Source organism: Mastomys coucha, unplaced genomic scaffold, assembly GCF_008632895.1.
Source record: "Mastomys coucha isolate ucsf_1 unplaced genomic scaffold, UCSF_Mcou_1 pScaffold18, whole genome shotgun sequence".
Classification (NCBI taxonomy): domain Eukaryota; kingdom Metazoa; phylum Chordata; class Mammalia; order Rodentia; family Muridae; genus Mastomys; species Mastomys coucha.
Window position 1 is genome coordinate 45,906,800 of NW_022196900.1, and position 13,703 is coordinate 45,920,502.

The 13,703-nt window shown below is 39.6% G+C and overlaps 1 protein-coding gene across 6 annotated transcripts in view; it reads left to right on the top strand.

Annotated features, from left to right (window-relative positions):
- Positions 1-13,703, top strand: part of Adamtsl1 (ADAMTS like 1) — an 895,122-nt gene that overhangs the window by 572,226 nt on the left and 309,193 nt on the right. For all 6 annotated transcript variants that reach the window (XM_031377794.1, XM_031377795.1, XM_031377796.1 and 3 more), the window contains one exon: positions 1,329-1,374. In XM_031377794.1, coding sequence (XP_031233654.1) covers positions 1,329-1,374 — 46 coding nt within the window. The remainder of the gene's footprint in view (positions 1-1,328; positions 1,375-13,703) is intronic.

Here is a 13,703-nt window from a genome sequence, read left to right on the forward strand (position 1 = left end):
AAAAAGGAATTGTTTAAGAGCATAAGTAATTTGTAAATCAATACTAAATGCTAGGTAATTAAGGGTTATCCTTTGGAAAATATAAAAATCATTTCCTCTGGTTTTGTTATTACTTTGCTTACCTTGATCAAAAGTGTTTCAGTCAATCTTTACCTTAATGAAAAGTGTTTCAGTCAATCTTTACCTTAATCAAAAGTATTTGAATCAATCTTTTAAGCTATATGTTGTTACTCATATTTCCAAGGATTACTCTGGTAAATTCTGCAAAGGTAGGTATAGGATAGTCTCTAGAAGAAAGCTTATTTAAATTATTCAAGCAGGTGTATTCAAGTTGCTTTCTTTAGTCTAATGTGTGTTTCAGATGCCATTTTTTTCTTCTTAACATCTTTAAAACCAATCACTGTTTTTATGCATCACTCTATGAACAAGTCATATTCACTACTTGGCATCGAACAAACTCATTTCATTCATAGCCTGAAACAGTAGTTCCAAACTGTTTTCTGAACTGAAAGATGAGGAAGCATTAGGAGCGTTGCAAGGTCTGATTATACATCTAGGTCCTGAAACCCAGGGGCCTGTTGTCAGGGTCACTCCACCACTTAGCACTGGGGGGTGGGGGTTGACAGCCCTCTTTAAGCATCATCTCATCTATAAAATGAATGCAATGATGACACTTTATCACTCCACTAATTCAGGAGAGCTAATAAATATAGGACAAAGTTAAAATTGTCTCTGGAACTCCATGCCTGATAACTCCTTGCATGATCATTTCGTAACATGGTTTTACTCGCCTTCTGAGAAGCGTGGGTTCACTTGAAGAGAAGAGAAGGGCACTATTGTTCACCCATTGTCATCACTGAATATTTTAGCAAAAATCAATTATTTTTATTCATGAGAATTTAGTAAAATGGAAACTCCCATGTAGTGCTGGTAGGAGTATGTAATAGCACACCCTTTGTGGAATGCAATTTGGCAATAATCTGCAAGTGCCTTACCAAAGTTTCTTCAGTAATTCTGCTTCTAGAATTTTATCTGTCTCAAAGATGCAGTCAGAAACCTAGATAAAACACATGCATGGAGATGGTTTGTTATGCCCTCATTTACTGAATCCTTTGAAATTACTTACATGACAAAGGATGAGTGTGTAAAATTCAGTGTGTAAAGATATTTTCCAACAATCTTGATAATCTAAGAATCTATTTAGAAGGAAAATGAAGACTTCGTATTCATATTAAGAATAAATCATGAGAGGAAATTAGTCCAAACTTTGAGGCTTTCATAGGTAATAATGAAATTTGCTAATTTTTCTTTTTTTTTTTGTGACATAGGAGCTGTGAAGGAAGAAATATTCGATACAGAACATGCAGTAATGTGGTAAGTGTGAGCTCCTTTGGTTTGAGATTGTAATATTTCAGCCCTGGGATATGTTAAGAAGTTTTATGGATCCTGAGTGGGAAGCCAATCAATTAGTAGTTCACAAACAGTTATTTATTGCATACTATACTGATTATCCAATCATTTCTAATGCTCCCCGGTATAAACTTTTAACGGTTCAACCAGATTAAAACTAACTAGACTGTTTCAAAACAAACTGCATTTCTCCCTGCTCTGTCTTTTCACATATAGCTCTCATGAGAAATGAGGCAGGGAATGATAAAAAAATAAATAAATAAATAAAAGGAAAAACACTTGGAGTCTCATGAAATAAATATTAGTTAATCAGACTCAGGTTTGCTGAATGCCTTCATCTGTCCAGCAAACATTTAATGCCTGCTACGTGTGGGGCACTGTGCTAGCACTGGGATAAATAACACGTGGTCACTGCTCTCAACATCTGCTACAGGGTATGGGGTGGGGAGAGCGAGATGGACGGACACATAACCTCATTCCTGGGCAAACATGACAAACGCCAGTTGGGGTGAAGTTGTTTGGGATGACAACAGAGAATTTTAAAGGGAATTAAAGGAAAAGATGGAGTGAAATAGAGCCTGAGGGGTACAGCTGGCCTATGCTGTGTGTGAGGAGATGACAGTTACTCCATCGGAGTGAACACTGTGGGCCTCTTTGGAGGCAGGAGTATTAAACATGCGCAATCATGTTAGTCACTTGTGCCTGCCAACATGCAGGAAAGAGTTGAAAGATAATTTAAGATCATATCATGAAAAGCTTTGAACATTAGCTTCCAAGTTCATGGACTCAGTGGAAACAGAGGAGCAAAGGGGAGGCTGGATTGAGACTATGGTGCAGTTCTGCCTTCAGAAAGTAGGTTGTGCAGCAACAGCTGAGTTGTGCCGGATCCAGTAATATATGGGAGAGACAATGTATGAAGGTTTAGCCCCAGAGGAAATTTGTCCTAGAGGAATAAAAGCTAAGGGTACTGTGCATGACCAGGCAGAAACAGGCAAGCACTTGAAGCTGGGGTGTAGCTGGTGTAAAGGAAGAAAAGAGCAGATTGTGAGCACTGTGTAATCCCTCTGTTCAGGAAGCTCTCCCTCACTGGTTGGCACTTTCATGTTTAGATTCAGTTAACATGTCCCTCCCTCAGAGTGGCCTTTTGGACCATCTTTCCTAATGTAACTGTTCTACCACTCAGCTCCACTTCATATTCAGACAGGGTCTCTCTCTCTATAGCCCTGACTGGCCTGGAACTTGCTATGTAGACCAGGCTAAAACTCAACAGAAATCAGCCTGCTTCTGCACACCCTCCCCCAAATGATAAGATTAAAGGTGGCACCACTGCCCCAAGCACCACTCAACTCTCTTTACAGAACTGTTCTCTACTCAAATCCATATTACTGGTTACTTTGGTTGTGTGTACCTGCATACTCACAGAGGCAAGAACCTCGTTCATTTTGTTCGATCTGTTGTTCCTGGGGACTAGAACAGTTGATGAATATGTATTAAGCCCATAATGGATATTTTCTGAATATAAAATGAGGATTCAGAATGCTAGATGAAGGATGAGAACAAGTATCAGATATAACACAGTCTGCTGGAGGGATGTTCAGTGGTTCTTAAGAGCACTGTTTACCCTTCCAGAGGACCTGAGTGCAGTTTCCAGCACCCACAGCATAGTTCAATTACCATCAATCCCAGGGGACACAATGTCCTCTTCTGGTCTCTGCAGGTACCAGATACAAATATGATACACAGACATGTGTGCAGAAACACATTTATGCACATAAAATAATACTTTTTTATTTTTATTTACGTTACATCCCAATCACAGCCCCTCCCTTCTCTCTTCCCCCATCACATTCTGACAGATCCATAGTTTATTAGGAATATAAGAAAACTGGAACAGAACAAAGAAGTATATTAATGAAGAAATGGGGTAGGTGGGTATGAACTGTTTATTTGGATCTATTTTGTGCACAGAATGCCACAGGCTGGGCAGTTTATAAACAAACATACAGGTTCATATAGAACCTGGTGCTGAAGACTGAGAAGTTCAGGAACTGGGTCTCAGCATCTGGCAAGAGCAGTTTGGGTAAGTCAGAACAAATGGAATGGGCTGAACTAATCCTTTTTGACAGGAACACAATTCCTCTTAATACTGTAACAATGGAAATAAAATTTCAATATGACTTTTAGAGGATATTCAAATACCAGCATTATTAATATAAAATGTGTAAAAGAAATATCTCAAGCAAGGAGTCTTGCTTGCTTGCATCATATATGGGACTTCTGGGGGCTCTTACTCACAGGAGGGCACAACTTAGCTAACATATGTAAGTTTCTGGGTTCAATTCCCAGCACCACACACACATAAAAAATGACAAAGCTGAGTTGAAAATGAAAGATAAATGGTGATTTGAGGCAGTAAGAATGCCCTGGACACCACACCACTCTTCTTCAGAGACTGGTGACAAATCAAGTCATCTTGACAAATGGCAAAACTACATACTTCACTCTTAGAAGATAGATGCAAATTGAAAATGAGGAAGTGAAAGCAAAGTCTTAAATAAGCCAGAGTAGACGTGAGTACTCAGTATACAAGTGTTGGGCAGCAAAGGGGGCTGGTCCTATAGGGATGATGATTGCCAGGCTTGAAGACTTGCAGAAATACTGAGTAATATTGAAGTGCAGACATTGCATGTGACTGAAGGCTACAACAGAGATGACAGAGTAAAACCACGGGAAAGTGCTCTGTCAGGTTTTAAATTCCTGAAGAGAACATACAGGTGTGACCCTGGGGAGTAAGCATAATTATTTGATGGAAATCTTTATGTAGCTGGAGCCTCATTTCTGCTTAGGATAGAAGATGTCCAATAATACACTGTCCATCATCATCACCTATATTTTCCTCCTCACATACAAATGTCATTCAATTGTTGGCTGGTTAAAACAAATGGAGACTGATTTGACATTCTTTAAATGGGATTGACAGCATCTGTTCAAATAATGGTATGAAAAAAGTTGGAATGATGAATTGTCTCACCCTTGTAAAAAGCTAGGCTTATACCCAAAACCTCTTGAAATGGTATGAAAAGATATCTTGGTGGAAATGTACATAAGTTTATCAGTTTTATCTAGCCCTCTATTCTTGATAATAATAATTTAGATAACAGGGTTGGGTTTAGTTTGTTTGTTTAGTTTTTTTTTTTAATAAACATGCTGTGACTCAATTCTCCCTATCTTCCTTCTTGCCTTTTGAGTGTGTAGGCTAGCAGAAATAGCCTGAGTTGTATTCTGTAGATGAACGGTCAGCATGTTGAGCAACAGACTGTCTGTCCTGTCCTTAAACACACTTCAGAAATTTTCATAACTTCCTCAGTATTGTTTTGAGCACTTACATGGGTCAATGCAGGCCGCCTCTGACCTCAAATCACTTTCAACTTACAGTACTGCATGAGTCCAATTTTTACAGCTTGGAGAATCAAACTGATACTGATTGTTTTATGAGCATGGAGGGTCTTCAAATAATTGATGGATTTTTCTTCCTGGATCTTGGCTGTGACAGAAACAACACTGCCATTAAGTAAATAAATAAATGAATAAATCTCCTAAGAACAGCTCTTTTCCATACTCACACTCTTATTTTTCAACTTGAGATGTTTAGGACAATTCAGCTGAGTTTGGCAACCTGAGAGTCCCTCAACTCAGCTTTCAGGGATACACCTTTTCCCTAGACAGCTTTCTGGGACACTTCTGAACCACTGGGTCTTGAAAGCTTCATCTCATTACTATTTTTCTTTGTAAAACTGTTAAACACTAAATTTCTTTAAATTCTAGTTCCCCAAAGGAAGATGAAGAGTGGAAAACATTTTCCAATTTTTGTGACTTTCTGAGAAAAAAGAATCAGCTCCAAGACTTTAATAAATTTATTGCCAGGGCCAGGAGGGCTCAGCAGTTAAGATCACTTGCTGCTCTTGCAGAGAGGCCCAGTGCCCATGTCAAGTGTCTCACAAACATGTACCTCCAGCTCCAGAGGATCCGATATCTGGAGCCTTGTAGATACCTTACACATATGCACATACACATGCACAGACATACACTTGTGCACATAAGGAAAAATAGAAATGAATGAGGAAATGTATCAATGCAGAAGCATCAAAGCCCTCCCAGTGCTTCCAGAGTTCACACAGTCCTGACTAACTGAGCCCAAAGTCTTTTCATGCCTGTGGTGGTTTAAATGATAAAAGCCCCCCCTGACTCAGATATTTGAAGACTTGGTCGGCAGTTGGTGGTGCTGTTTGGAGGATGTGATGGAACCCTTGTGGGGTGTAGTTTCCTGGAAGTAGCATCAGGAGCTGAGTTTGAAAGCTCATAGCACCATCTCACTTGATTCTTGTTACCTGGTGCTTAATGCTGGAAATGTGAGCTCTCTGGTTCTTGGGCCTCTTGCCATGCATTCTGCTTGTGCCATGCCCAACTTCATGACAGACTCATTCCTTAGGAGCTGTGAGCCAAAGTAAATGATTTTTTTTCTGTAAGTTGCTTTGAGTTGCGATATTTTAACCACAGCAACAGAAAATCTGCTAATACAATTCCTAAGGACACTGCCCATCAATACTGTCCCTTTTATAGTTGTATCCTCATTTCTAAAAATGCAGTAAGGCACTCCCTAGAAGACAAGACTCAAAAAAGTTGAAGTAAATAACAGATGAAACTAGCACACCATTCAAGCAAGATGTGTAGGTAGAGATGACCTGCACCTGAGTCCGTCCACATCTTGGAGCTGGTTCTTTATTTAAGTTAAACTTCGAACCTGAATCCTTCGAGCTTAATATTTTACATTGACTCCACAAGTATTTAGAAAACTTCTTTACTATTTTGAAACTTTATTCTCTATCTTTCTTTGCCAACACATAAATTTGTATTTAGGGGAGGGTGACCAAGATCACCAACATAATGAGCCAAGATATTTATGATAGCTTTTGGTGTTACCCAATTCTTTATTAACTTTATGTCACCCCACTGAAACACTTTACTGTTCTTAAAACAAAATATTTAGTGATCAAGAAAATGATAAACAACCTTGGATATATGGATAAGCAAGATCCAATTCTTCTTAAGCTTATACTATAATGAAGGACAACATTAGAAACATGAAAATTATTTAAAAGAAAATGTCTGTCTGTGGGTATAGCTCATTGGTAGAGTGCTTGCCTAGTCTCCATGAGGCATTTGGCTTTATAGTCACCAGAACTGTAGAGAGAAAGGAAGGGCTCAAGAGAGAAAGGAAAGGAGGGAAAAGGAAGAGATCACAATACATTATGTTGTTATCTCTGCTGTGCAGAAATTCAAAGGCTTGGTGGGTGCTTCAGATTAGGATGATTAAAAAGCCTACTTGAGGAATGAGTTGTAAGTCACTGAAATAAACCAGCTGTGACTTTCCATGATAAACTTCCTACACTGACTAGATAGTGGAAAGGCTCTGAGGTCCAAACGACTGTAGTATTTTCAAAACAAACATAAAGCTAGTGAGTCTAGAGGGTCCTCAGTGAGGGTAAGAGTGTTGAAGGCCCTCAAGAAAAGCTAAGGGTTTTCTTAGTTGGAAGCAGCTAGGTGGTGCAAGGCACTACCAGGTGCTTATATTTTTCATACAAAGTATCTGGAAAAACTTAAGGCAGGGGAAGCAGAATTGAAGTTGTAGTTCAATGAGTCAGACTGCTTCAGCTCACTCTTGAGAATGGTCGGAAAGTAGAAGACCAGGAGATTTTGCAATAGTTTGGGTGAGCATCCATGGTTGCTTGGACCAGCATCGCATTGGTGAGAAGGTTTGGAATATATTTTAGAGATGGATTTTCTCTCAGCTGTTTTGCCACATCCTCCATTTAACACAATTCTCTTCTGTGGTCTCCAGCACTGTTGCTCTGGAATATCTTATAGGCAGCATTTTTCTTTCTTTCAGGAGACAAAGGTATTGGCTCTTTTGGCCAGAAAGAACACAGTGAACCTGGCAAGCTTATAACTTTCTTTGAGCTTCTGCTTCTACATCCAAAATAATGTGAAAGTTGAACCAAGTAACCTCATGCATGCTTCCAGCTTAAACTTTTGAGTTCGTGTAAAGTATATGTAAGCTGTACTGTATTTGAATATGAATATAGATCAATAAAGATATCAGTGGTAGCACATACTCAATTATACTGCAGTGGAAACATTTATAGCCAGTAACAGAATCAAGTAAAGAGGGCCAAGATGGATGGAGTAGAGTTCTCAACTTGCTGCATCTTGACAATCTATTTATCTAGTAGTTCTCATCTTTGAGGCTGTGAAAGGTCATGACATGCACAGGATTGTTAATGGTGTGATCCTGCTTGATCCATATGTCCATTTGTCTCAGGCACCTCTTGCATAGAATAAAGTCACATAATACTTGCTACTTTATATCCAAGGCCAAATATAAAAACCTTCAGGAATGATAACTCTGTTACAGGTCCTCCTTGTTCAGATTTTGAAACCAACTTTTGGAGTTCCTAACAGTGGCATATCCCTGCAGTCTGAACAGAGGTAGTAAAATCATCTGTGGGAGTCTATCAGAGTCTGTGCGTTGGATCATTCCATCCGAGGTACTCCAAGGTGTAGACTATGTTCATGTTCTCCTCATCTTGTTGCAGTCCTTTTATGATCTTTGTCATTCTTATTCTGAAAGATGGATATAGGATGCGATATTACTTGACAGGTCTATGGGTTTGCTTCTTGTTCTCTCTCACTCCTTCCCTTGTATAACCATATATGTCACCAACATCTGTTGACTTCCCAGCTCATATTCAGCTGATGCTATCAGGATAAAGGCAGGACAGCTATCCCTGAGGAAATGAAAGTCTTTTATGTCAAGCAAAGCCACAGACACACAATGAAATAACATGTGATATGCATTGTCCATGTGGAGGTAAGCACAGGAAGCTAAAAAGTCCCATCAGGATGCTATCTGATCATTTTACCATATACACATGTGGTGCCCAGTGCAGGAGGAATCAGGAATCTCAGAACTGCCTTAGGATATCTTCAACATGAAAAGAAAACACAGCACTTCCCAGCACCCATTGAACAATATACAAATCTCTCAAGCACTGTTCTCTCCTCTATAGCACCTTTTCTTTTAATGGAACATAGGCTCAATAAACAAGAGTAATGAGTAGCCAGTGCTAAATGGAGAGTAGCATTGACAGTCTGCCTTAATTAGGGTTACAATTGCTATGATAAAAGCAATTTGGAGAGGAAAGGGATTATGTGCTTCAAACTTCCAATATCATGGTTCCCCATCAAAGGAACTCAGGACAGGAACTCAAACAGAGCAGGAACCTGGAGGCAGGATCTGATGCCAAGACCATGGAGGAGTGCTGCTTACTGGCTTGCTCACCATTGCTTGCTCGTTGTTCACTTATAGAACCAGGACCACAATCCCAGGAATAGTCCCACTCACACAAGGCTGATGTGAGAGGCTGGGTCCTCTCACATCAAACACTAATTAAGAAGATGCTCTGTAGGCTTGACTACAATCCAATCTTACAGAGGCATTTTCTCTCTCAGTCAGGGTGTCCTCCTCTCAGATGACTCTAGCCTGTGTCATGTTGACATAAAACTATACAGCACACTGCCTGATGTGCTTCACGCTTAGAGAAGCTGTATTGTGCCCAATAGAAAATTGTATCCATAGGTAATAAAAATAGGAGTGAAACAAAATCCTTTTTTTTTGGAGTTATATGTATTGTTCTTTCAAATTGATACTGAGTAACTAGGACACCAATACTTAACAAGTTGCTTGGACATACCAACTTATGTGTGAAACTGGTGTGTCTTTCTTTTGCCCTATGGGTATCCTAAAAAAAAAAAAATTACTTGGGCATCAGTAGTGTTATGAACAAAATCTGCGTACATGATGAATGAATGCCATCTCCAGTAAAATGTCATTTGAGTGGATCCTTAAAAGTTGAGAGGGTATAAGTTTCAAGCGACAATGAGAGAATGATTTTGAGAAATGAGGATGGAATTCTCTTAAGTCCAACTGAGACCTACCATGCTGCAGGTACTCTGTCTAGGCACTAGAGATGCTAATGACAGAGAAAGAAGCAGTCCAGACTCTCACAAAGTTCAAAGTTGGCTGGTGAAGACCGAGAGTCCACATCTAAGCAAAGAAAGAAGACAGTTTTACATAATAGAGGCTGTGAAAAATAAAAAAAGAAGCAGGGTGGTGTGGTGGAGAGGGACTGAGGAGCCTGCTGTGCATGGGTGGTCAGGAAGTTCTCTCTGAGGTGACATTGGAGACTAGTTAGTATGTGTGAAGGGCAAGGCATGAAGGGGCCTAGATTGCTCCAGACCCTGGTGTGTGGTTTTATGAGGTGCAGCACAGGGCCTATTGTGTGGAAAGAGGTGAGATATTTATCAGAGCTAGAATCTGGACTCGCCCAGCATGTTATTTATAGGGGCATTCCTAGCTGCTCACTCAGAGTGATGGGCTCTGTTGGGAAGAGGAGACTGACTAGAAACTAGCTGCTCTAACCACCCACTCTGTGTTTCTCCTCCCCCAGGCTGCAAGCCAGCCCCTCTCAGGCAAAATATATAGAAGGCATGGAGGGATTTCTTAACCTCAAGTACAAAGTCTCTCTCAAGTGGGAAGGAAATTCTGAGGGAAAGAATGTTGGTTTCTTCCTAATAAATGTTCAAGATCCCCACCTACCAGAGGGGCTTCCAAAGTTACCCTCAGCATCCTGGCTGCTTCTCCCTGTGGCTGACTCACTCCCTCCAGCATGGACCAAAGAAATGTGCTTCTCACAACACCCATCCTTTCTTCATGGCTTGTCCCAGGCAGTTGAAAATAGGAAAATTCCATTGTGCTGATATCATCTCTGAGATGAGTATAGTTTGGCCTGGGCATGTCTTCTTCTGGTAGGTTTGCAGAGCGGTTCTCAACCTATGGGTCACAACCCCTCTGGGGTCACATATCACATTTGACCTTAAGATTCATAACAATAAAAAATTACACTTATGAAGTAGCAACAAAATAATTTTATTGTTGGGGGTTACCATAACACAGGGAACTGTATTAAAGGTCAGAGCATTAGGAAGGTTGACAGCCACTGGTTTTGAGGAAGTTTGGGATCAATGTCTCCTCCCCTCTAGATTCTACATGCACTCTGTACTTGACAGTATCGGAGAGGACTTTGGTATATGGATAAGAAAAGTAGGAGGGACATAAAGATCCCTTCTTCACTGTTGTTTTCCAGGGGAACTGAAGTCTGACAGCCACACTGACTCACTGAATAAGTGGATCTATTCTAAATTGGAGCATTGTCACTACTATCTATAGCCTTGAAACAAATGTATTAAACTTCTCTGATCTCTATTAACTACCTGTCAAAATACCTAGTTAATAAATATACAAAGAAGAACGTAAATACAATGTTTGTGGTAGTTTAAAAGTGAAAACAGATAGAAGAGAATCAGCCAGGAAAACTACGATGCACCAATGCCTGAATGCTAGACAATCATTTAAAAGAATAAGTATATACGCACAAAGCTATAAAGTTCTTCTAAGTTCTCCTAAGTGAGAAAAACTTAGTCTACAGTTAATCTCTCTCTCTCTCTCTCTCTCTCTCTTTATATATATATATATATATATATATGTGTGTGTGTGTGTGTATGTAGGTGTAGTATATATAGCATAAAGTATACAATATATACATACTATTATATATTATATATGTGTATATATACACATATATATGTGTGTATGTGTGTGTACATTATATATAATATATCATATAATATATAACATATGTATAAATGTTATATATATATATATATATATATATATATATACATATACAGTAACCGATACAGTGATCTTGCCTTAAGGTTCCCTAAGTTGGGCTGAGCATGGGTATGTGATACAGCTATAGGTCTTGAAGGATGTGGATCAAACCGATTGCAGAGATTACTTAATGTCAGACAGGAAGGGACTGAATGAGTGGAGTCACAGTTCTCATTCTTTATAGTGTTTCTACATTTTGAGAAAAGAAATGTACATTTTCTGTTGGTAGTATAATTTAATGAGAAAATATTAAAGATAAAGAGATTTGATGTAAGTATTTTGTTATTCAATTAGTTTTATATTTGTGTTTGAAACATTAAAAAATTCCCAAATCATGGGTCATTTTGAGGAACACTGAGGCAATACCTATACTGTGGTACTGGTCGCAACAGTGTTGCCTTTGCACCCTCTTCCCACCTGGGGTTACTTCTCTTATGTCCTCTCATTTGCATGAAGTCCCAGCACCCAGTATGTCAGATTATAAGCATATCTGATGATGAGATCTTCATAGGAACAATTTAGCTACATAGACATTAGGTTGGATTCCAATATAGTATAGCCAGGAAGGAGATCAGGATGTACAAAGACCCACATAAACAGAGGGGGAGAGAAAGTAGAAAGAACAGGGATAGGAAGAGAAAGAGGAGGAGGAAGAAGAGGAAGAAGAAGAAGAAGAAGAAGAAGAAGAAGAAGAAGAAGAAGAAGAAGAAGAAGAAGAAGAAGAGGAGGAGGAGGAGGAGGAGGAGGAGGAGGAGGAGAGAGAGGAAGAGGAAGAGAGAAAGAGAAGAGAGAGGCCATCCCCAACCTAGAAGAGAGGTGTCCAAGGTAACCAGGACTTCAAACACCTTAAACTTGGACTTACATATAAATAAATATCCATAAATAACAAACATTTAGCCCACTAGCATATGGCACTTTGCTACAGTGGCCCTACCATTGTTCAACATCCTCCCATCTTACAAAAAAAAAATGCTCTAAGTCTACTTTTTGAGCTTCGTAACCAAGGAAGACTTTGCATTCTTGAGCCTCCTATTTCTATGTCCCAGGGGTTGGGATTACAGGCATGTGCCACGATGCCCAGATTATGTTGTTCTGCAGATCAGCCCAGGGTCTTTCCTCATTCCTATGTACCAGACGAGTACTTTAATAGCTCCAACCCCAATAGAGACATTATTTTAAAAGGTAAATTATTAGATCATTTTGAGCCTCTAAAGATTAGTCTTACTCTGGCAGCATGAGGAAACTTTCATTGCTTTGCTAGTGACAGGGCCGGGTATTCTAGAACAAGAACACTAGGCCTCCTCTTCGACCAATGCGCAGACTTGCAAAGCTCCTTCCTTTTAATACAGTTTCTGTTTCCTAGGTTAGGCTGTTAGTTGTTTGTTAGTTATAATGGTTGGCTATCCTTACCCAGAAAAATACTGGGTTAGAATTGGTGTGCAGACTCAAAATAATATCTAAGGAATCAATCAGTCTACCATATGAACTCTAGCTTATCACAAAGCCAGGGTCAATGTGAGATGGCAACTAAACTAAAGAACGGTGGATTTCTGTGTGTGCCTTCTCCTTACTAGGCACTGGAAAGAAAATTATGTTCTGGAGGAAGAATACTTTCAACAGTGTTCTCTTTCCCTGTGTTGGGCCCATGATATTGATTACTATTATTATTGCTACATTAATATTATTTATGATAGAATCAGATAAGAGAGGCAAACACGTTTTCACAAGAGAGCAGTGATGAGTGACTTTTCTATTTTGGAGGAAAGAGCCCCTGTCCAACCTGTGATAGCATCAGTACTCAGTAAGCTTTGAAGATCTTGAGAGCAAATTCCTCTCCAGCAGTGTGTACACAGTGTGTTGTGTGACAACTGGAGGTTGATTCGGGTTCAAAACACATCACTGCTTTTATACTAGTTCAACACTGAGCATTTAGAATAATGGTCGAAAATATTCACAGCAATTACTCTGGGAAAACAACCATTGCATTTTATGACTGTTTTATCATTTGTGGCATAAAGAAATAAACAATTTTTAATGGTTCACAGATTCCTTCCTGTGGCTATAGGTCTCTCTGCTGTGCTCTTGGCTGGGCAGCTAGCCAAGCAAACTGGGTGCTCCCCCCACCCCCCCATTCATGGGCTGCGCCTTCTGCTTTTCTTCTTCCCTCAGCCTTCTCCTGACTGCTCCCCACATTTCCTTTCTTTCTTAATGCTTTTTTGACATATCTTTATTGTACTCCTAATTCTCCACTTTTCCTTTCTCCTTCATGTGTTCTCAATTTTGTATCCCTTCCCTCAAACCTGACCTCTCCCAGGAGAGGTCTGGTGTAAACACTGCTCTGTTGAAAGACCTCAGACTTGGTACAAATTCTGTGTTTGGGGTAAAATCTCTCTAACATTTTGTAGCCTCAGTTTCCTAAATCATAATGCAAGAATAACAGCTC